At 37.8% G+C, this 24628-nt stretch overlaps 1 protein-coding gene across 6 annotated transcripts in view; it reads left to right on the plus strand.

Moving 5' to 3' along the window:
* The window catches only part of Rabep1 (rabaptin, RAB GTPase binding effector protein 1), a 175121-nt gene extending 150522 nt beyond the window's left edge, over positions 1-24599 (plus strand). For 3 of the 6 annotated variants that reach the window (XM_087192008.1, XM_004857333.4, XM_087192010.1), the window contains exons 11-18: positions 432-548; positions 11213-11311; positions 14092-14232; positions 17431-17620; positions 18166-18221; positions 20501-20599; positions 21162-21278; positions 22005-24599. In XM_087192008.1, coding sequence (XP_087048134.1) covers positions 432-548; positions 11213-11311; positions 14092-14232; positions 17431-17620; positions 18166-18221; positions 20501-20599; positions 21162-21278; positions 22005-22106 — 921 coding nt within the window. In that variant the 3' untranslated portion in view covers positions 22107-24599. Of the gene's footprint in view, positions 1-431; positions 549-11212; positions 11312-14091; positions 14233-17430; positions 17621-18165; positions 18222-20500; positions 20600-21161; positions 21279-21901 lie in introns of all 6 variants that reach the window. The other 3 variants (XM_021238511.2, XM_087192009.1, XM_021238510.2) reach the window with 2 other exon arrangements.
* The last annotated feature ends 29 nt before the right edge of the window (positions 24600-24628 follow it).

Raw genomic sequence — 24628 nt, forward strand, 5'->3', positions numbered from 1 at the left:
TTAAAAAAGATTCTGGAGGGCTGGGGATTTAGCTCAGTGGTTCTGCTGCTTGCCTCGCAAGCAAGCACAAGGTCCCGAGTTTAATCTCCGATCTCCGGTACCAAAAAAAAAAAAAGAAAAGATTCTGGAGTTGGGTTTGGTGTTTTCTGTTGTTGTTTTAATTTTGTTTCTGTTATTTATGGTTTCTTTGTTTTTTGGGGCAGTCTTGCTCTGTAGCTCAAACTGGCCTTGAATTTGCAGTCCTTCTGCCTCAGACTCTCAAGTTGTTCTTTGTTTTAATTTATAGAATAACTATGGGCTGAGGGTGTAGCTCAGTGGTAGATACTTGGGTAGCATGTGTGAGGTCCTAGGTTTAATTCCCAGCACTGAGAGAAAAGAAAAGGAAAAAAAATTATGGTTCTTCCTTGTAATTGAGCTTTAAAATTATATAGGTAAAAAAACTTCAGGTGATGCTAAGGCAAGCTAATGATCAGCTAGAGAAGACAATGAAAGATAAACAGGAGCTAGAAGACTTCATCAAGAAGAGCACTGAGGACTCCAGCCATCAGGTAAATGGAGCGTTTTAGAATGTGGAATGTGATGAGTTAAAACAAAAATGAAACAAAACAAAACAAGCCAGGCATCATGGCGCACACCTGTATCCCAGCACTTTGGGAGCCTGAGGTGGGAGAATTGCAAGTTTGAGCCCACTCCTGGCAAATGAGTGACTTAGTGACGTGCTGTCTAAAAATTTAAAAACAAAACAAAAAAACTGGGCTGTGCATATAACTCAATGTAAAGGTCTATGTTTAATCTCTAGTACTAGCCCCCTCCCCCCAAAAAAGATATGAATTATTTTCTTAAGTTTTGAATGCATAGAACAAAACCAAATATACAGATATACCAAACATACCAGTACTGACAATTCATGTAACCATCAAAATCAAGTACTACAAAAAAAAAAAAAAAAAAGATCAAATACTACAGGGCCGGGGATTTAGCTCAGTGGTTCTGCCACCTGCCTCAAAAGCCCAAGGTCCAGAGTTTGATCCCTGGTATCAAAAAAAAAAACCAAACCAAAAGATCAAGTACTACAACATTAGCCAGTATCCCAAAACATGAGCCACTTAACCCCTCTACTTACTACCTCCTTTTCAGAAGTAATCACTGACCTAACACCATTAGTTTTGTCAGTTTCTCATTTTAAAAAGAGTCACATTGTACATATTGTGTTTGTCTTCATTTAGTAATATGTGAGATTCTTATTCATTCACATACATGTTGGTTCTTTTTGATTGCTGTATGGTTATACCATTGTATGGATATACTACTGTTTTTCTGTCCTCAGACTTTTTTTTTTTTTTTTGATACCGAGACTTGAACTTGGGACCTTGCACTTTCGAGGCATGCAGCGGAAACACTGAGCTAAATCCCCAGCCCTGTTTTTCTCTCCTAATGTTGATGGATGTCATAGTTGTTTCTAGTTCTGTGATATTATGAATCATGTTACTTTGAAATTTTGTATAAGGCTTAGGGAACATGGTTCTTCAAGCTGTGTATCTAGGAGTAGAATGACTGGGTCAGAATCTTCCAAAAGTGTATGTTCAGCCCGATAGTTTTCCAAAGTGGTTCTACTATTAAAAATGGCAGAGTAAAGACTGACAGCAAAATACAGACTCTGAGACCTGGAACTGAGTCACTTAGAAAACAACTTTAGCAAAGAGAAATTGGGCTCCAGGAATCAAGAAAGAGCTGTCAGGAAAACCAAAAACTATAGATAAATTTGAGAAAATGAGAATAATGCAGAGAAAAGAAGGAAGCAGGCTGGAATGCAAAGCCCAGGTCCTGTTTCTGTGAACATGAGAATGGTGCCTGGGATCAAGCCCCCAGAAGGTTGGACACTAAGAAGACCCTCAAATATCATGCTGAATACATTGAAGAGGGGTATAAACACCAAAACATAAATCCAAGGATACATCACAAGAAGACCAAACTTAACTAAAGAGATCTCTGCACAGTAGTGTCAAGAGTTTCTCTACCCTAATTGATCTTCAACAGCACAAAAACAATAGAAACATGAGAAAACAAGGCAACAAGATGCCCCTCAACCCCTAATTCCCAAAAAATTGGTCTCATGGATACTGAAGTAGAGGAAGCCATAGGCAAAGAACTCAAAAACCAAATGGTCAAAATATTTGAAGAGTTAAGAGAAGAAACATGTAAGCAAATGCCTAAGATATTTGATGAGCTCAAAGAGGCTTTTACTAAATAAAATGGTCACCACGATTAAAGAAGAAACAAGCAATAAGCTAATTGAATTAAACAGGACAATACAAAACATGAATGACTACATTGGAAAAGAGAAAGTATGGGAAGAAAGCAAGCAGAGATCAATGATACAAAAAATACAATGGAAAGCATTGGTAGCAGACTTGACCGATGTGAGGACAGAGTGTCAGAAGTAAAAGACAAGGTGGATATAGTAGATCATAAACTCAACGATACCCTAAAAATGACAGAGCATTGCGAAAGCTAGATCCTGCAGCTGCAAGATGACAAAAAAACAAAACAAACAAAAAAACCAAACCCACCTCAGAATTACAGGAATAAAGAAAAAATTAGAAGATGACTCAAAATGTATAAAAATGTATTCACTGAAATCCTAGCAGAAAAATTTCCAAATCTAGAGAAAAAATTTCATATTCAAGTAGTATATAAAGAGACATATAGAAAGAACCCCAATTAGCTATGACCTGGATAAAACCTCTCCATTATATGTCCATCATAATCAAAATTCCAGAAATTCAGCCAAAGGAGAGAATACTAAATACTGTCAGAAAAACTGCAAGTAAGCTATAGTGGCAAGCCTATCAGAATAACTGCAGGTTTTTCAGCACAATTCTTAAAGGCCAGGAGAGCCCAAAGCAAAGTTTTTCGATTCATAAAAGAAAACGATTGTCAATGCATACTTTTATAGCTTAAAAAATTAGCCTTCAAAACTGACAGAGAAGATCTTCCATGACAAAGAAATCATAAAGAAATACATGACCACTAAACCAGCATTTCAGAAAATACTTAATGGAGTTCTAGACTGATGATGGTGAAACTTTTGGAGCTTTCAGTGATAACAAACAGCTGGTTGTGGCACGCATGCTATAGGTTCACCACCACTGTCCTAGACAGAGACAGGCCAGCAGCACCAAAGAATCCAAGGGAAAGTGTACATAAACAAAAGGAAAAAATAAAGGAATCAGTACTGGAAAAATAAGGTAATGGCAGGATGCAATAAACACCTTACAATAATAACACCAGGGCAATTGTTTCAACTCCTCAGTCAAAAGATAGACAGATTGGATTTAAAACAAAGGAATCAAAATTGCCTACAAGAGACACACCTCATCCAAGAGGAAGTATGTAAGACTGAGAGTGAAAGCATAAAAAATCATACTCCTTTCAACTGGAGCCTGAAAGCAAGCAAGAATAGCTGTCTTATTTTCAGACACAGACTTCAAGCCAAAACTGATCAGAATAGACAGTGATGGCTATTACATACTAGTAAAAGGAATAATTCAACAGGAAGAGATAACAATTGTAAATATCTATGTACCAAATGTCAGCACACTCAGTTTCATAAAACAAACAACTTAAAAGGATAGACACCAATACGGTCAGAATGGAGGACAATTAGACAGGTCAACCAGAGGAAAAAAAATCAACAAAAAAAGCATCAGTTAAGCCATACCATTGAACAAATGGATATCTACAGTGTTTCATCCACCAACAGCAGAATGCATGTTTTTCTTAACAGCATATCGAACTTTTTCCAAAATAGACCATATGTTAGATCGTAGACCATGCTTAAATAAAAAAATTGCATACTATTGGATCATAGTTGAAATGAAGCTTGAGATCAGCAAAAGAAGCCACATAAACTACACAAACATATGGAATTTAAATAATGTGTTACTGAATAATCAGTGGATCACAGAAGAAATCAGGAAAGAAATAAAAAAGTTCCTGGAATCAAATGACAGTGGAAGCAATAACATACCAAGACCCATGCAGCACAATAAAAGTAGTTCTAAAAGGGAAGATTATAGCTATAAATGCACACATAAAAAGAATAGAGCAATCCCAAATAAATAACCTAATAATGGATCTTAAAGACCCAGAAAGACAAGAATAATCCAAGTCTGAAACTGATAGAAGAAAAGAAATTATAAAGATTAGAGCAGAAATTAATGAAACCAAGACTAAAAAGCAATACAAAAGATTAGTGAATCAAAGAATTGATTCTTTGAAAGGATGAGAAAGGGATCTAGGGTGGTGGAGATGGAAGGAAGAGGGAGGGGTAGGGGAAGTAAAAAGAATCAAGATGCAATATGTATATGTGCCAGTTCTCCAACATTGAATGTATTTACTATGTATCACAATAATATACTAATAAAAATTTTTTAGAAAGTGTGTTTACCAGTTCGTACTGCTACTAGCAATATATGAAAAGAATCCAAGGTCTTGAAAAACCTCATTTTGTTATTTAATTATAGTGATTTTAGTGGGTATGTAATGAGTGGTATTTCATTGTGCATTTCTCTGATGATTGTTGAAGTTATTTAGCATTTTTCATGTTTATTTGCCATTGGAATATTTGTGTGTGTGTGGGTGTGGGTGTGTGTGTGTGATTCCTACTCCATTCCTATGGTCCTTACCTAGGATTGTTTTACTTTCCTTTTGGGGGTTGTATTTCTTCTTGATTTGTTAGGTATTCTTTATATAGAGCTTTTTGGTTCTATGTGTTGCATATGTGTTCCACTCTAGCTTATTGGGGTTTTTTTGGGGTTTTTTTTGGTACTGGGGATCAAACCTCGGGTCCTTGCGCTTGCGCAGCAAGCAGCGAAACTACTGAGCTAAATCCCCGGCCCCTCTCTCTAGCTTGTTTTTAATGGTGTCTTGATGAATAGAGGTTCCAAGTTTTAATGTACTCAGATTTATTGATCTTTTCGTATGTTTCTTAAAAGAATCTTTTTTTACCTTGGAGTTGTATAGATGTTTTCATATTTTGTAGAAGCTGCATTGTTTATAGTTGCTCATGTTTGTAGGACTGATTTATACATACAGATGACTGTCTGATGTAGATAAGGATAAAATTTTATTTTATCATATAGCTAGCCAGGGGAGCTAGGAGTGCAGCTCCATGATAAGAAGCATGTGCTTAACATGTGACTCTGTGGGAACAACATGTGAATCCCTAACCCCACCCCCAAAATATATATAGATAGCCAGGTTTTTGTACCATTTAATAAAAACATCCCTTCCTACGGTGCCCCTACAAGGTCATCTTTGTCATTTATCAAGTGAATATATGTGTGTGGGTTAGTTTCAGGACTTTCTGTTCCAGTGGTTTATTTGTGTATTTTTATGTCAAGTTCTACACTGTGATTTATAATGACGTTCTTACTTGTTTTTTTGTTTGTTTTTATTTCTCCTCTGAGAGTTATCTTTTCCATCCAACTTCAAAAACATTTACCATTTCCATAAAACATAGTTATAACAACTACTTTGATAATTCCAATTTGGGTCATCTTGGGCTTGGGATCTGTTAATTTTCTTTCCTCTTGAGAATTGGTGACATTTTTCTGATTTTTTTCTATGTCCAGTACTTTCTCATAACTTGGGAAGTAATAAATATTTTATTGTGAGAGTCTGGGTTCTGTTAAAATCCTCTGGAGAATTTTGATGGTTTAATTTTGTTTTAGGAGGGAGTCACCCTGACTTGGATTCAGTGCCCAAATATTCTGGCCTTCTGTGAGTGGTAATTCTTCTAATGACTATTCAGTTTCCAGAGCCTTTGTCAATGCTGCTCAGGGGCTGGCTTTGTATGTAGAGAAGAGGGGCAAGTGTGGGATCTGTGCTGGTTTAGACACAAAATTAAGAGGTTCTTTTTCTAGCTCTCACCTCTCTGAGATTATTCTTACATTACATTGGCACATGGGAGCTGTTCCTGGTACTGTGGCCAGAAAGTTTTATCTCCTGTACTTCTGCAGTTTCACAGCTAGGGGTGCCCTCAGATCAATTTGGTATGAAAGTAGGGGGAAAACAAAGAGCAAATAAATAGGAAATGCTTTCTTTTTTTGATTGGGGCTTGGGGGGAATACCGGGGATCAAACTCAGGACCTTGCACTTGCCAAGTGGGCACTGTGCTGCTGAGCTACATCCCCGGCCCCAGAAAACTCTTACTGTATGAATTGCTGCTTCTAGTTTTGATTTTCCTCCCAACCTACCTGCTTTACTTTATTTTTCAGAGTCCTCAGTTAGTTGCTTTTTATACTTTGCCTAGAATTTGTAGTTGTGATCAATGGGAAACAGGCCACAGTGAGAGTAGTTGATCTTGGACAGCACCAGAATTCTCAATTCTCTCTCTTCCTTCCTCTCTGTCTCTCTCTGTCTCTGTCTCTCTCTCTCTCTCTTTCTCTCTTTTTATGAGATCTTTTTCTTTCCACTTTAATTCAGAAAGGACACTTTTGGTAGGTACACAGTTTTCAGTACTTATGTGTTTTTTCCTTTCAGCACTTTTGAGGTTTATTATTCCATTACTTCTGGGTTCCATGTGTCTAATGAGAAGTCACCTACCAGTCTTATTGTTTCTCCTTTGAACAAGATAAAATGTTGTGGATTTTTATTTTATTTTTTTGCGTGGCAATTTTAAAGATATTCTTTTTGTGTTTTTGTTTTTAGTGGTTTTACTGTGCTACACCAGCATACATTGTTCTTCATTATTTCATTATTTCTTCTTTTGAGTTCACAGAGTTTTCTGAATCTCTGAGTTGATGTCTTAGTCACAATTGGAAAATCCTCAGCCATTATATTTCTATAAGAGTTTCTTTTTAGCTGGCCAGTGTTGTGTACACCTGTAACTCCAGCTACTCTGGAGACTGAGGCAAGAGGTTTGTGACTTCAGTGCCAGCTTGGTAAACTTAGTGAGATTCTTTCTCAAAATAAAAAGGGGGACCAGGGATTTAGCTCAGTGGTTTCGCCACCTGCTGCACAAACGCAAGGACCCGAGTTCGATCCTCGGTACCAAAAAAAAAGGGGTGGGGTGGGGATGTAGCTCAGTGGTGGAGTGCTTGCCAAGTATGTATGATGCCCTGGGTTCAGTCCTTAGTACTGAAAAAAAATAAAGCAGATGATCAAGTATATAGTTTGATTCATTTTAACATATGAAAAATATTACCAGGGTAATCATAACCAAGGTCATTCAGATAATTTCTTATAGACTCATGTCCTTTCCTGGTCAGTAAATATCCCACCAGTCTGTACATAAAGATAGCCACAATTATGACTTTAAACCCTGTGTTATTACTGCTTGTTCTTGAACTTCATGTAAATGTAATTATATAGTAGGTAGCTTTTTGTATCAAGTCTGTTTGATCAGCACATATTTAAAAGACATCTATTTTCTCTGTATTAAGTTACTTTTAATGCTTTGAATATTCCTCTGCATGGATGTATCATTATTTATCCAAACTATAATTGAAGGACATTTAAGTGGTTTCTTGTTTTTTGCGGTGGTAAGTTTTCATGTTAAAAAAGTCTTTTGGTGGACATGTAGACTCATTTCTCTTTGCGTACATGTAGAAATTATGAGTGAAATTATGAGCTTGTTGCATAGGCTTATTTCCATATCTACTAGATATTTCCATTGACGATTATGTTTTCAAATATTTATACATGTTAGTCCTTTTCATTGAATCTACATGCTTTTTAACTTCTCTTTTTTATTTTCCATCATTTTGTTTTTGTTTTCTTCAAATCACTATTTTGTTCTTCAAAGGGATCTTATCTATAAACTTATCCTTTGAGGTTTTGAGGTCATTGAGTTTTTCAGTTTTTTAGTTACATGTGTTTATTCATTATTTCTGGCTCACTGACAATTTCAAATTTTGCCTTTTAAATTTTTGAATAGGTCAAATATGTAAGTACTCACATATTTGGATTCATTGTATCCATTTTCTGTTGTGTTTTTAAAAATCATATCTCTTTGTGTATTTGTATTTCAGTATTGCACATTGTATGTAAAAAATTATTGAAATGATATAAAGCCTATGATGATGCGTCTAACCACTAGAGGCAGGTAACTTAGTACTCACAGTCCTGGATCACTTTAATTCATATACAGTTATGAAGGCTGGATTATTTAAAATTGTTACCTTACCCTAGGGCAGTGGTGGCAAACCTATGGCATGCATGGCATAGCAGAATGTTTGTATCATTGAAAGCTCTGGAGGGTTCGTCATCGCTGTTGGCCCTATGGGGGACTCAGTTCAAAGTGCAGGATGTTTACTCTTTGCTTGGTGGATTCTGGACTTTTCACTTTTGCCACTCTGTCCTTGGCTGTCAAGTGCCCTGCTAAGCTTCTCAGTGTCATGTGTTTCCTTTGGAATCTGCACATCCTTCTAGAGAACTGATTTAGATGCTACATTCCACTGTTTATGTGTTCTCAGCCTCTTCCTTGGCTCTGTGATTCCTTTTTGCTTTGTTTTCTACTGCCTTCCAGAAAAATATAGTTTTTATATTTTTAAATTAAAAAATTGTGTTTACTTAGAAACATTCAGAATGTCAACACAACAGCTGCAGCTTTTTTTTTTTGCAATTACAGAATGGTATTCAGTTAACAGAACAACAATTATTTCGTATAAGCTGCTTCAGAGACAACTAAAGATGAAAAACTACCTTCCACATATATAACCAATTTGTGCTGTGTACCAACAAGAACCTTCCTTTAATTTCAGTGCTAATTTACAACCCCCGTATGTACCAGACAAGGTTAGTAGCTATTGAAATAACACCAGGACAGGACTATCTAAAGGTAGTGTGTTAACTGTACAAAAGAAGATACTGTACAGTTTAAAAACAAATCTTTTTTTTCTTTTGGTACTGGGGATCAAATTTAGGACTGTGCACTTTCGAGGCAGGTGGCGGAACCACTGAGCTAAATCCCTGGCCCTAAAAACAAATCTTACACAGCCTTACATTTAAGTTTTTTTCTTTAAAAGGAGTGAGTTGTGTATAGGGGGGTTAAATATTGTCTATATATAAAAAAAACCCTGCTAGAACCAACTTACTCATCATCATCTTCATCTTCTTCTTTCTCCTCATCCTCTTCATTTTCCTCCTTGTGTTAGTTACTCTTCTCTTATTGCCAAGACAAAATACCCAATGCCCAAAGTTAGAGGGGAAGGGGTTTATTTGGCTTGCAGTTCGCAGACGTTTCGGTCCATAATTGGCCGACTCCAAGGCAGGGATGACAAACAGGCATGGCAGAGCAGAAACAGCATGGTGTGTGCAAGGTAGCACAGGTTAACAAGATTGATTCTTAACATCATTTCCCTGCCCCTTTTATCCCATCCAGACTACCGGGATTAGGGCTGTACCAAACTAATCACTCACACATAGTGCTTTAGCAATCACACGCCCTTAACCCCAGCATCACACATTCCAGATTCAGCTACCTCTGAAAAACAAAGTCCCACTTCATCTGCATGGGGCTTTGAGGGGACATCTAAACACAAACCAATAACACTCTTCTTCCTTTTTCTTGCTTTTTTCAGCCTTGACAAATCCCTTTTTTGCTACATCATGTTTTCCTTTGTCTTAGTAGGCAGTGATGTCCTTTTCATACTTTTTCTTCAGCTTGGGAGCCTTCTTGTAAGGCTGCTTCTCATCTGCAGCAGTTTTATTCCACATTTCCCCCAGTTTCTTTGGCGAGGCCAGGATGTGCTCCTTTGATTTTTGGGTGATACTCTGAAAAGAACAAGAAGGCTGAAGAAGGCCTCTTGGGTGCATTGTTTTTCGTTTTGCCTTTATGAGGGATATAGGTTTTCATTTCTCTTTCATAACAGACCTTGTCTGCCTTTGCCATGTCTTCAAATTTTCCTTTCTCTTTAGCAGACATGGTCTTCCACCTCTGAGTACTTCTTAGAAAACTCTCAGAAGTTAATGGAAACATCTGAGTGCTTCATCTTGTGCTCCTCTCGGCAAGTTTGCACAAAGAATGCATATGATGACATTTTGTCTCTTGGCTTCCTAGGATCCCCTTTGCCCAGGTTTACTTGTTTTCCTCAGGAAGGCACAAAATTGCCCAGTGCCTGTCCGGCTCTTGCTTGCCATGGTGCTGTTTCTGTGGAGTTTAATGTACTGCAGTGGCTCATATTTTATATTTTTACAGTTTTTCTAATTCTCAGTAGTTTGGTTCATATTACCTAATCTGGCACTATTAGAAGCAGAATTTGTAATTATTAAAATGTCTAGACAAAATTATTCCCATGTGTTTTAAGTTTTTAATGTATGAATCATCAATTTTCAAATATTTATCTCCCCTTTGAACATTAAAACTAATCCAGAGGAGTTTAGAGTTCAATGATATTAATCATGTATGTATAGCCCTTCAGCACGCCAGCTAGAGCCAGGCATGGTGGTGCATACCTATAGTCCCAGCTACTTAGGAGGCTGAGGCAGGAAGATTGAAAATTCAAAGAGCCAGGCATGGTGGCACAAGCCTGTAATCCCAGCACTTGGGAGGTTGAGGCAGGAGGATCGCTGGGAGTTCGATGCCAACCTGGGCTACCTAATGAGTTCAGGGCCAGCCTGAACTACAAAAGGAGACCCTGCCTTAAAAAACCAAAAAGAAAGAAAGAAAGTTTGAGGCAAGCCTGGGTAACTGAAGTGAGACCCTGTCTCCAAAAAAAAAGAAATAAAAGGGAGGAGAGTCCTGGAGATTTAGTGGTTAGAGTGCTTGCCTCTCATTCACAAAGCCCTTGGTTTAATCCTCCAAGCCCCCTCTCTCAATAGCAGCTTGTCAGAACAGGTTCATTTATCCTTTAAGTTTTTATTTTTGTGGGTAAGATTCTAGTTTGTTACTGTGTATGTGGGGTTTTTTTGTTTTGTTTTGTTTTTTTGCCTTTTAAAAAGCATTATAACTAGACCATGTGGGTTAACATCTGCATAGAGATTCATATTATGCTGTTTGTTCCTTTTGTGGCAGCATGTGGCTCTGGGCCTTTGTGATGCCTTGGGTTATCTGAAAGGACACTTGGCACACAGCATATGCACATATACCTGTTGAATGAGAGGTAAAAATAGCAATTCTGTAATTGGAATAATGAGGAGATGGCAGAGTCAGTTTTGGGATAACCAGTTTTCTAACTATATTTTCCATATATGCATTTTTGTTAAGATCTCTGCACTTGTCGTAAGAGCCCAGGCTTCCGAGATCTTACTTGAAGAGTTACAACAGAGTTTTTCCCAAGCAAAGAGGGATGTTCAGGAACAGATGGTAAGTCAATATTTTAAATATATACTGTTTATGTTATATTTATTCTTTTTTGTTCTGCATTGACGTCGTCTTTGATGTGATTTTATCATCCTGCTCAAAGCAGTTACTGTCACATTCTCCAGAGCCCATGGAATGTTGGTAGTGGTTCAAAATACTATAAAGACCTTTCTTTTTTTTTTTTTTTTTTTTTGAGACAGGGTCTCACTTTGTAGTTCAGACTGTCCCTGAACTCAACTATGTAGCTCAGGCTGACCTCGAACTCACAGCAGTCCTCATGCCTCTGCCTCCTGAGTGCTGGGATTACAGGTGTGAGCCACTGAAGACCTCTTTTTGAAACTGACCTCAAAACGGGGAGGGCCAGGGATTTGGCTCAGTGGCACCGCATCTGCCTCACAAACACAAGATCCTAAACTCAATCCCTGGCACCAAAAAGAAAAAAGAAAAGAAAAAAAGGGGTTGGGGGAGGAAAGGAAAAAGCCTGACCTCTTTGATACCTCGTCCACCAAGAAAAGTCTTATCTTTAACTCAGATTTATTTTTTTTGTGGTAGGAAACCTAACTAGAATAAACTCTGGACCAACATTTAATTTTCAGTTCCAAACTCAAGCTAAAAAGCTTAAAAATCTCTCAAGAGTACGAGCTAGTATCTTGAACACTCACTGTGGGTTTTAAAAATTTTTTATTTTTTTCTGGACAACTAATCTTCTTAGAGTAACCTTGTTATTTCACAAGAGTTATGAACAAAGATGTATGATGTTGTGGATTTGGGGAACTTAAAGAAGGCCACCAATTTTGAGAGGGATTGAGACAGCTTTGTGAACAAGAGCTGGCTAGAGCTTTTGGAGAGTACCTAGTTGGGCTGGGGATTTAGCTCAGTGGTTCTGGTGCCTGCCTTGCAAGCACAAGGACCTAAGTTCGATTGCCGGTACCAAAAAAAAAAAGGAGTACCTATTCCCAGTGTCAGGCCTCCCTTCTCATCACTCTTGCTGCATTTGTCTTATTCTTCTTTTTCCCTCAAAGTTGGAGCCCTGCATCTAATGAGCCTGGATAAATTATGCAAGAGTTTGTTTTACAGGGATGACCATACAAAACTGCCTCCTGTACAGCTCTTTCAGGGATTACAATTTACAAAAACAAAAGTAGCCATGAGTTGAATGGTAATGGTTTGTTTTTTATTGTTAATGAGCCAGTGTCTGAATGGTTTATGAGCTGATCTCTGAATCCTAGACCTAGTCTTTTGGGAAGCTTCTCAACCTAATCATTGATGAGAGTGTTCAAATTGTTTCTCTAATTAGAAAATACAAAATAAGAATAGTTAAATGCTGGTGAAGTTTCATGGTGGTGTCCCCTCTTTTTTCTTCTGGTTGTCTTTTAAAGCCCACATGCAGACAACTTTCTCAGGGTAATTTTATTCACAATGAATGTGTTATCAGTGGCATAGGTGAATTGTTGAGATTAAGGTTAAGATCCTGTGAACTCAAATACTTTTTATCATTTTCTCAAAATTACCATGAAGGTTTCATATGCTGAGAAAGAGAAAAATCTCTTAGGCTTCTGCAGAGTGCAGAGTAGAAGTTGGGAATCTTAGTATTTTCCCTATTTTATTTTGAAAAATTTCACATTTGCAGGGAAGTTTATGAAATCAGCTCTTGAAAGATCTTCACTTTGATTGACCAGTTGTTGGGATTTTGCTACATTAGTGCACTTCCATTTGTTAAATCTCTTGCTCTTTGTATGTAGGTGTATTATCTGTACATTTGTATGTTTTAGTTTATGTATCTGCTGAACTATTTGGAATTAAGTTGTAGATATCATATTACTCCTAAATATCTCAGTATGTATCTCCTAGGAAGAAAAGACTTGTTCTCCATGACCACATCCTCTTGCTATGTCCTTATTATTTAACCAATTATCCAAAAAATGTATTGATTGTTTCTTAGTGATGGTTGTATAGGCTTTTAAAAATTTTTGATCCAGGAACCAATCAAGGATCACATATTGCATTTTGTCATTATGCTACATTAGTTTCCTTTAATCTAGTACAACTCTTGCCCCCCATGACATTAACATTTTTGTAGTCCAGGCCCGTTGCCTTGTAGAATGTTTTAGATTAATTGTCTTACAGATGTATTTGTCTGATTTTTTCCTCATGATTTGATCCAGGTCAGACATTTGGCAAGAATACTATGTTGATGAAGTGATTCAATGAGAAGTTCATAACATCATGAGACACATAATGATGGGTGATTCCATTATTCTTGACGTTAAGTGTGATTACTTGGTAGAGACAAGATAGTTTTGGAATGGCTATGTGATTATTTCTATTAACAGCAAACTTACTAGAGTAAAATATGTAATGGAAGATGAGGACACTACTCTTTGTTTCTCCCTACGTCCCATTGAATGCATGCTATGAGGACATGGGAGTTGTCTTGAATTACATGCTCTGTTTTGATACAAGTCTTGATTGTGCTGGGCACTTCCACTGAATTAGAGATCCTGGTGCTTCTGTAGTTCAGAGTGGAGGGATTCATTATTTTTAGCTGATGATAGAAGCAGTGGAGAATGAACATAGATGCTTGTCTCATGGCCTATCTCCTATTGGATATGTGTAAAGGTTGCAAATCAAAACATTTCTGAGCTGCTTTTATAAGTTTTGCAGAGCTTTATTATTTACCCTTCCATTCTCAAACCTTATTTGGTTTGGCCTTTTCTCTGGTATAGCTATTACAAGACCAGATTTACTTCTCTGGCTGTGATTAGTATCTATTTCTATTTCAGGCGGTGCTGATGCAGTCACGGGAACAGGTTTCAGAAGAGCTGGTGCGATTACAGAAAGACAATGATAGCCTCCAGGGAAAACATAATTTGCACATATCGTTACAGCAAGCAGAAGACTTCATCCTCCCAGATACTATAGAGGTAATGTGTTTTCCACACAATCAAAAATGTTGTAAGTTATTTTTTAAAACTTTATTGAGATACAATTTATAATACTAAACACTGTAACCTTTTTTTTTTTTTTAAAGAAGAATATTCATAAGTGCTGGGGATTTAGCTCAGTGGCACTATGCCTGCCCAGCAACCACAAAGTCCCGAGTTCAATTCTGGGTATGGAAGGACGGGATATGCACAGATAAATGCATCCACTACCACAGTAAATTTTGGGACATTTTCATAACCTCAAAGAGAAACCCTTTACCCTTTAGCTCTCACTCTTATTCCCCCTCACCTCCAATGGTAACCAACTACTAATCTACTTTCTATCTCTATAGTTCCTGTTCTGGACTTTTATGTGAATGAAATATAATTTGTGGTCTTTTATGACTGGATTCTTTGATTTAGCATGTTTTTGGGATATGTTTATGTTGTAGCAAGTATTAGCACTTCGTGCCTTCTTATAGATGGAAAATACTCCATTATATAGATATTTTATTTATTCATCCATTAATGGATATTTTTTTCCACTTTAGGGCTATAATGAGTTATATACCTAGTAGTGGAATTCTTGGGTCATGTGAGAACTGTTTAAATTGTTATGGAACGGCTAAACTGTTTCTAAAACAGTAGCATGTTTTGTCTTCCCACCAGCAACGTGTGAGGGCTTGAATTTATCCATATTCTTGCGAATACTTGTTGGTATTTTACTTTTGATTATAGCCATACTAGTAGGTTTGAAGTGGTATCTCTTTGTGGTTTTGATTTGCATTTTCTTAAGTGACCAGTGGTATTGTGCATTTTTTTAAAGTGCTAATTGGCTGTATATTTTTCCTGGAGAAATGTTTATTCAGATCTCTTGCTTATTTTTAAATTGGGTTATCTTTTTATATTTATTTAAAAAATTTTTTTTGTTTTTTGCAGTACTGGGGATAAAACTCAGGACTTTGTGCTTGCCAGGCAGGCACGGTGCCACTGAACTACATCTCAAGCCCTGGTTATCTTTTTATTATTGAGCTAAAATGGTTGTATTTATATTTGCTAAATAGAAATCCTATATCAGATATGATTGGAGATATTTTTTTCCCGTTCTGTGGATTGTCTTTTTCATTTCATTTCCTTGATGGTATCCTTTGAAGAATAAGTTTTGAATTTTGTGAAGCCCACTTAACTTATTTTTTCTTCTGTTGCTTATGCTTTTGGTGTCATGAATAAGAATTTTTACCAAGTTCAAGTTCTGTGTGTTACTCTGCAGGATCAAATGAAGAGTATGCCAGAAATTAAGTATTTGTTAGGAACACCCAAGTTGGCTCCTTGTGGTACTGTATTTGTTTTTGTGCCTACCACTTAAGAATTATATCAAGAGTTACATCGGGGCTGGGGATTTAGCTCAGTGGTTCTGCCGCCTGTCTCACAAGCGCAAGGACCAGAGTTCGATTCCGGGTACCAAAAAAAAAAAAAGTTACATCACACCTATCATCTTTCTGCCCATAAAGATGATGCTTTTTATATTCTTTTGTGGAGCTGGGGATTTAGCTCAGTGGTTCTGGCACCTGCCTTGCCAAGCGCAAGTTCACAAGAGTTTGATCCCTGGCACCAAAAAACCCACAATATTCTTTTGTGATTGGGTGAATCTAGGCTTTAAAACCAATTTCCTTGAGAAATTCATAACATCTCCTTTATCCAAACATTATACCCATGTATTTCTGAATCTTTCAGCATAGAAAAATATTGTAGAAGGTATGATGTCACATGCCTGTAATTTCAGCACTTGGGAGGCTGAGGCAGGAAGATTGTGAGTTCAAAGCCAGCCTGCTCTATATAGTGAGACCCTGCCTTCCCTTCTCCTGGCTAAATCCAAATAAACTCTGTCAACCATATAGGCAAAAATGAGTTTTTCCTCCTCCTCTTTTTTTTGGAGGAAGAGTAATGATGATTGAACTCGGCCTCCTGCATGCTGTGCAAGTGCTCCACCACTGGGCTACATCTCTAGCCCTTTTAAAAATTAAATTCATTTTGAGACAAGAGTCTTGGTAAACTAGTTAGGCTAACCTAGAACTTGGAATCCTCCTGCCTTGGCCTCCCAAGTATCTTTGATTATAGCTAAAGATGGGATTTCTTAGAGCAATTTTTTTTTGGTACCGGGGATCGAACTTGGGTCCTTGCACTTGCGCAGCAGGCGACGAAACCACTGAGCCAAATCCCTGGCCCCACTTAGAGCAATTTTTGAAACCAAATAGAAAAAGTATTATTTGTAAGGTCTTTTGTTCTTTTTTTCAAAAAAGTTAAAAAAATCAAACTTTACATAAATTTATAGTTTTGTAAATGTTTCCTCTAATCCTGTCCTGCACATTCAACCTCTATAATTTGACTCATTCTTTCTTGTGTACATATTAACATTACTATTATTTTTTATTTAATCAAAAGGAAAGAATTGGGAATCTGTATACTTTTGCTGTCAGTTTACAGTCACTGTACTACCACCTTCTGCCTCTATTAGTTTTTTTTTGCAAAAAAGATTCTTCTGTTCTATGTTCTCTAGAGACTTTTTATTCTTAGATTTAAAAAGTTATCTAATGGGCCGGGGATTTAGCTCAGCAGTTTCGCTGCCTGCTGCGCAAGCGCAAGGACACAAGTTCGATCCCCGGTACCAAAAAAAAAAAAAAAAAAGAAAAAGCTATCTAATATTACTGCCATTTACTTTTACTTACCTCTGGCCTAACATAGTACTTTGCCTGTGAAAAATGTTCAGTAACATTTAATGAATAAGTAACTATATACATTTTACTTTCTTAAAAGTTCATATATGCTCCTAAGTTTGTCTTTATCTTCAGTTAAGCTGTTATTCATAGTGAATCTTTGTCATAAGTCATTTAACCCTTTTTTATGAAACAGTTCTGAGGGAAAATATGTAGTTCACAGTACATATTTTTTGCTTGGAATTGTCTTGTTTCTGAAGCATAGTTGAATGTTAATATGACTTGACATGTACCTTTGAAACCCATGTGGGTTAAAATTTAAAGTCTTAATTAAAAAAAAAAGTCTATAATTGTTTCGTTGTTTTTTCAGTCTTAATTTTGAACTATTTAAAACAACATGAAATTTTAGTTGTAGAAAATCTTTACTTTCTTTTCTTTCTTTCCACATCCACAAATCCAATGACCATTTTTTTCTTGAATGCAGGTGCTCCGGGAGTTGATATTAAAATACCGTGAGAACATCATTCATGTGAGGACAGCAGCAGACCACATGGAAGAGAAGCTAAAGGCTGAAATACTTTTCCTAAAAGAACAGATTCAAGCAGAACAGTGTTTAAAAGAAAATCTTGAAGAAACTCTGCAGCTAGAAATAGAAAACTGCAAGGAGGAAATAGGTGAAGATAAGCGATGTAGTTTAGAATTGGAGTCACTAAATAAAACTGTTCTGATTGTGAGAAGTAATAGTACATGGTCATGGGATGTGGAGAACAAAAATGTGTAAGAAAGAATTAAGTAAAGACTCAGCTTATTTTCCTGATGTTCTAACATGTCCAGTAATTGGGATTTTAGAAAACCAAAAAAACAAGCAACCTCATTGTCCTCTTATGGAGCTGTTAGGCTTCTCTTTAGCAGTTACTAACAGATAGGAAACTCAATAACTCAGACCAGACCACGAATATCTTTGCAGGACTTTGCTCTGTTGACAGGAGAATCTTTTCCCCTGACAGAATTAGAAGTAGAGGTAGTTATCACAGTGTCTGTTTGTGTGGACACTGCCTTTCCCTGAGCATGATTATGATGCTGGTTGGAGTTAATTTTGAGAAAGGGCTTTTCCCTTCCATGTTCAGTATATATATATATGAATCCTTTGGGTTATTTAAGAAAAAAATATTTAATGTGAAGTAATAAATGATCACTAATACTTCTCCTTTTTTCCTAGCTTCCATTTCTAGTCTGAAAGCTGAATTAGAAAGAATAAAAGTAGAAAAAGGACAGGTAAGTCACAAGTTTAAAATTCATTCTTTCAGTAATTAATGGTTACTTATTGAATCCTGCTGTGCTAGAGCCAAAGAATGAAAGATAACTGAGGCACAGTCCTTCCTTTAAGAAACTTCTGTGTAGGTGGAATACAGTGAGATGATGGATAACATTTATTAGAGCCTGCTATGTATCAGGCCATATGACTGGAAGAGGTTAGGGGAAAACCAAGATGCAACTGTAGACTGGAGTTTCCAATGTAGTGGGAAATAGGTAATGGTAGAGTAGAAATACATACAGAAACTTTTACAAACGGGCATGGTTTGTTTTTTTTTGATACTGGGGATCGAACTTGGGTCCTTGCGCTTGCGCAGCAGGCGGGGAAACCACTGAGCTAAATCCCTGGCCCGGGGGGCATGGTTTTTTAAGGTGGATCAGTGTCCTCTTCTAGACAACATCTGTAGACAACTTTATTTAGCTTCCTGGCCTCATCATTCCTTGACTTAAAACCTTTACTTCCACTTTGCCTTTCTCCCCAAACTCCTGGCTGCACTTCCCCCCGTTTGATATCTTACTCCAGCTTCATATTCCTTGATCAGTCTCCATCCTTCTACCTCTTATTCCTGCAGGCCCATCTAAGTATCTCCTTCAGACCTTAAGTTCCCTGAAATTCTCCTTTTCTCCTGGTTTTTTAGCCACTTTGGCATTGAGCTCTTTCTTTTTGAGCTGCATCTGATGTAGCTTTCTACTTCAACTAGTCTCCTCCTGACTTTGCATTCTTCTGCCATCTCCCTTGACTACTCCCCAACCTTGGATTAGGTCTGGTGTCTGCAACTGCTGATGCCACCAGAATTGAATGCTTGTGTTGCCAAGTAGGTGTCTAGTGCTTCCCCATCAACCTTTCATTTGTCCGGAAATGTGCCTCTTCCACCTGTCATCATGGTGGCTGTTTGATTTAGTCACCATCACCTCAACCTCCTCACTTTCAGCAGCCTCCTCAGTTACATGTGCTCCTACTTTTATTTCTAGCCTTCTCTATTGTTTGTTTTTTTTTTGGTACTGGGGATCGAACTTGGGACCTTGTGATTGCGATACAGGGGCAACACTGAGCTAAATCCCTGGGCTTCTTTATTGCTTCTTGAGAAAAAATAATGATGTTTCTTATCCCTTCCATATTTTCCAGCCACTCTCTCTGAGTTGCAGGTTTTGAACTTCTACCTCTTCATTGATCTTTCCTATTATGCACAAACATGTTTGGGTGTCTCCCATTAAGAGGAAAATGTTTCTCTTTGGATTGCAAGCCAAGTTTTATTCCCTGTACTGCCAAGAGTTATGTTTTTGCACTGCTAGGGATTGAACCCAGGGTCACCCAGGCATTTCTCACCCACTGAAATCTGCCTGTGCCTCCACTCTGCTACAGAGATTGCACTGCAGAGATGACCCACTGCTTAGGGATGGGATGTGACTTAGTGGTACAGTGCTTGCCTAGTATGTGAACACCCTAGATTCCATCCTCAGCACCACAAAAAAGAAAAAGTGAGCAGTGCTCAGATATGCAGAGATGTCTTAACCTTCCACTCTGTTGCCGTTTGGCTTTAGACTTCGTGTCTCACTCAGCCTACTGTAACAGCCTAACCTGTTTTCTGTCTCCAAAATTTAGCCTCTTTCACTTCATCTCCATATTGGAACCAAAGTGATCTTTAAAAATTATAAACTTGTCTGATTGAAAACTTGCCATTGATATCCTTTTTCAACAGGAGCAAGCCAGGATTTCTTAACCAGCTAGAGAGATCCTTTTTGCCTCACACTTTTTTCTAGCCTCAGCCTCTTGAGACCTACAGTCAAGAACTCTTATCATTTTCCTGAATGTATTCTTATGCATGCTATCTACTTGCTCGTTTGTTTCTACCTTTCCCCCCTCACTGTCCTTTTTCCTATAAAAATTTTCATCTTTCAAGAGTCAAATATCATCTCTCCTAGGAAACATTTCCCAACTTTTCTGGCAGAATTAAATGCTACTTCCTTCCTGTTCCTATACTCTAATTACTTACATGTCTTTCTCTCCTTACTTCTCCATCTCCAGTGATTAATTAATGAAAGAATAGGTCTGGAAAAACAGAATCCACAGATGTTAATAGGGGACGGGGAACTTTCCAACTATAGCCAAATGCAAGGCCTCAGAGGACTTGGGAGGAAGACTTTAAAGTCAGCATAATTCTCTAGACTGCAGGATTCTCTGAGCACCATGCTATATAGCCCACAAGGGGTTTCCATGCGTTTCTTTTTTAATTTCACAGTTGGAGTCCACATTAAGAGAGAAGTCTCAGCAGCTTGAGAGTCTTCAGGAAATAAAGATCACTTTGGAAGAACAGTTAAAGAAAGAGACTGCTGCTAAGGTGATATTTTTGTTGGTTAATTTTAAAAAGTGAGGCTAAGATTGTATCACATCTTACATGCTTAAAAAACAAAACCAACATTTCTGTTTTGAAGTGTTACCTTCTGAAAATTGGCAAGAGTAACAACCTGCAAAAAGAAAACCATTTCATTAAGAGTTGGGTTAAATCTTCACTCTGCAAGCTCTACAGGGCTGGGTCATAGGCCTTTACTGACTTTAGGTTGTAGGCTGTTAGGGCCACTGAATCAAGCTTTGCATGAGTCCAGTTAGAAACACTGCTTTGAAAATGTCATTCCATTGGACTGATACATGAAATCATAAGATTGCCCAGAACTAGATTTATTGCCCAAATTTTGATTAGTGCAGTTAGAATAAAAGTGGATGTAGCTATTATGGCAAAATGTTGCCTAGAAATGGTCTTAGTAAGCTGTGTGGTCACAGTGAAAACACTGTGTTGGTGTTGTTCAACAGGTAATTAAAGCTCCTAAGAGATCCTGAGTAATTGTGACCTTTAGCTCTTTGGTATTAATCCTCACCCAAAACATATTTGTGTGTTTTTTCAGGTTTCTGTTGAACAACTGATGTTTGAAGAGAAGAACAAAGCTCAGAGGTTACAAACAGAATTAGATGTCAGTGAACAAGTCCAGAGAGATTTTGTAAAGCTTTCTCAGACCCTACAGGTGAGGCATTTGGGGAACCACTGTTGCACTCTGAGGGAAACCTCACCATTCCTCATTTGACTAAAGTAGCTGGAGGTGTAAGTTACTGTAGCTGCTCTTACATCTACCCGGAGAATCTGCCAATCATTTAGGTTAGAACCCTGGTATGCTCTCCAGATTTGGCTCCCTTTCTCTTTTCCTTTATACCTGGACAATTTTGCCTCCTTAAAGGTATAAACTTACATTTACTGTTACAATGTTAAGTACTTGTGGTTCCCTGTGCACAGCATGGTGTTCCCTCTGGTAAGCATCCTTGTTTCCTCCCCTTGACTTTTGTTCTTCAAGGCCCAGCTTAGGTTTGTTCCCTGCATGGAATCCCTTTCTAGGTCCCTGAGCTGGCCTAAAGTGCCTCTTCCCTGTACCTCACTCCCTTGGCACTCTGTGAATGCCCACAGTGAAATTGAGGAGATTGTGCTAAAACTTCCATTGGCTTGTTTTTCCCCCAAATGAACTGTGGCTTGTTCAGGGATAGGAGTAAGGTCTCATTTGTCTCCATGATCCCAGCACCTATGCCTCACAATGTCTGAAGTGGCAGCTTTCGGGAATTGTTTTTTAATTTAATCCTTGCTGACTTTTCTTTGAAGTGACTGCTCTGCTGAGTTATCTGCTGCATCTCAGCTAACCCAATCAAAGTAGAGGACATCTAGGCAGGAACCACCTGCACTTATCTCACCATTGTTTCTCCAGGTGCAGTTAGAGCGAATTCGGCAAGCAGACTCCTTGGAGAGAATCCGGGCAATTCTGAATGATACCAAACTGACAGACATTAACCAGCTACCCGAGACATGACACTCTTGATAGCTGGATTCTAGCCTGCACTTTGGGTTTTTAACTCATCTTTAGAGCAACATTAATTATTATTTAACTCTTAACTGAAGAAGCAGAAGTCACAACAGAAGGAAGACTGGAGAAATGTTTATTTCTAGTGGGAGAAGACTCCAGTACAGGAACAGCCAGTAGCCAGAATGATTTGCAGCCAATAGACCTTTCAAACAGGAACACTAATGAGACTCCAAGACTTAATTACAACAGGTATGGGATCAGATTTGGTGATGGAAAAAAAAAGCTGTCTCCTTTGCTTGCTTTCTCCAACATAGATTTTTGGAACACATTTCCCTACCCTGGAGCAACTTCCCAATAGTGTTTGGAATTACATTTCTTGTTTATAGATATTGGGAGAGAGGTGTTTCTGTTGTCTAGAGCTCATCAGTAACAGTGTCCGGCTAGCAGACATGTGTAGTATGCTGTATGACTATTTTATATTAAAATATGGAGTGTGAGAGCAGGCCATTGGCTAAGACTGTATTTCCTTCGCTTGGTGCGTTTTCCTTCTTTCCACCATTGAATCTTCAAATACTGGAGGACCTTAAATGCTACTAAAGTTTTGCTAAGAACCATGAGACTGTGGCAATCAAAATCAACTCAAGAACAGAATTAGGACTTGAAAACTTGGCTGAGGCTAGGTATTATTGGAAGTGGAATTTAAAGGAAAAGCACAAGAAACTGTTTGGAAGCACTTTTCTTTCTGCATACCTGGATGATCGTCATGGGCCCACAGGTACCAGGATAAAGTGGAACTGGCACTGGCACCATCTACTCTTTTGAGGTGTTTTAATTTAGTTATTGAATCAGTGAAAAAATTAATAAAACAAGCTGTGTCTGACAACACCTAGTATACACTTATAAATCTTATTTTCAATTTGAATGAATCAGTGGGCTTGTGCACTGTTTGTTTCAAGTATCAGCTACAGAAATAGTGTTAACAGGGTTTGACAGATACTTTGTTTTTCTTTTACAATTTAGACCTGGAGTGTAAGTAACAATGTGTACAAAAAAGTTGGGGAAAAGCCATTTATTGTATTGATCAGTTTCGAAATTTGCTTTGTCATTTTCCAAGATGTGAGATTCCTTTCTGAATGCAGAAAGCCTCAGTGGAACAGGTCATCTTTGTCATAGCTTTATGAGGTATCATAGGAAGCACAGAGAATGGATTCGTGTTCGTGGTCTGCAGTATTATCCCAAGAGTAGCCAGGGGAAGGCTATACTGTTGAATCCATTACACAGATGATCCAAAAGCAAAAAATGTTTTCAACATTTTGGTGATTGCATAACATAACATTTTGGTAATTGCTGTTGCATAACAGCAGGGTATCTGAAGGAAGCTTACGGGAATTAGTGAACTAAGTAGATTCTTTTTGTTCACTTGAAGCCACTATTAGCTTAGTTTAAGTGAAATGTCTTTGTTATAAACTAAGTAATTGTGAAGTTGCCCTAAAAATATTCACTACTTTTTTCACAGGAGAAATATGGACTGCATCACCTTATCCCATATTTAAAATCCCTTTGTATAAAGGGCTACTAGGTTTAAAGGAAACATATCCTCATTGAGTTAGAGGGAAATTTATTAATTAAAAATGTGATTATTCAAATTAAAGACTAGTCCCTTAAGGTAGGCCCCAAGCCAGTCTGTTTCACATTATTAAAATCAGCACTATAAATCATGAGTAGTTTATAATTTTTCTGTACTGTGACTCCCAGTGACCTGTTCTGCTAAGACTGAATACCTTACAGATACTTTTCTCCAGATGGGAACTAGGGCAATAAATATATCATGATTAGGGAACTGTTTACGAACTGTACTGTGGCAGATGCCAACTGCTAGATTCCACTCAGTTGAGAAAAGTACCTTAGAAAAACCCAAATTGAGACTCTAGATTTTATTTAACAGTGTTTCTGGTATGCAACTACTGTGATACGATCCAGGTAGGACACAGTTCTATAAGCTGGGTTTTTTGCATAAATGGGATCTAATTTAGCAGTGGGATTTATCCCTTCTAGACAAAAGATAGTTGGGTTTCACAAATGTTCCCGTGCTTCAGTCTGTATATACTTGTTCTCTTAAATGTCTAATCGGATTTACCTCTTACCTATAATGTACCTTACCTGTGGCTTTTAATTGGCAGTCATTCAGCTACTTCTAGGCAGTATGGTATTACCTTTCAGAACCTGAAGCTGAGGACAAAACCATATACTGCATACCAAGCTGTTTCTTTCTCCCTTGAAGGTGCTAAAACTTGCACTTCATACCCACTCAGTAGACAAAGAGCATGGTCACACTCAGCTGTGAAAGGTAGTGCCTATGAGGACATGAGCCAGCAGTAGCCTTTGCCTTTGTTGTTCTTGAGCTCCAATTTGAGCAGATCATAGGTATAACTATTTGTTAACTATACGGATGGGATATCTTTAAGAAAATGTTCAAATTAAAAAAGCTGCTGCTGAGTAGACTGTGTGGCCTTTTCCTTTGAATCCTA

Source organism: Heterocephalus glaber, unplaced genomic scaffold, assembly GCF_053883595.1.
Source record: "Heterocephalus glaber isolate CG9 unplaced genomic scaffold, H.glaber_assembly_v1.0 deba00001564, whole genome shotgun sequence".
Lineage (NCBI taxonomy): Eukaryota > Metazoa > Chordata > Mammalia > Rodentia > Bathyergidae > Heterocephalus > Heterocephalus glaber.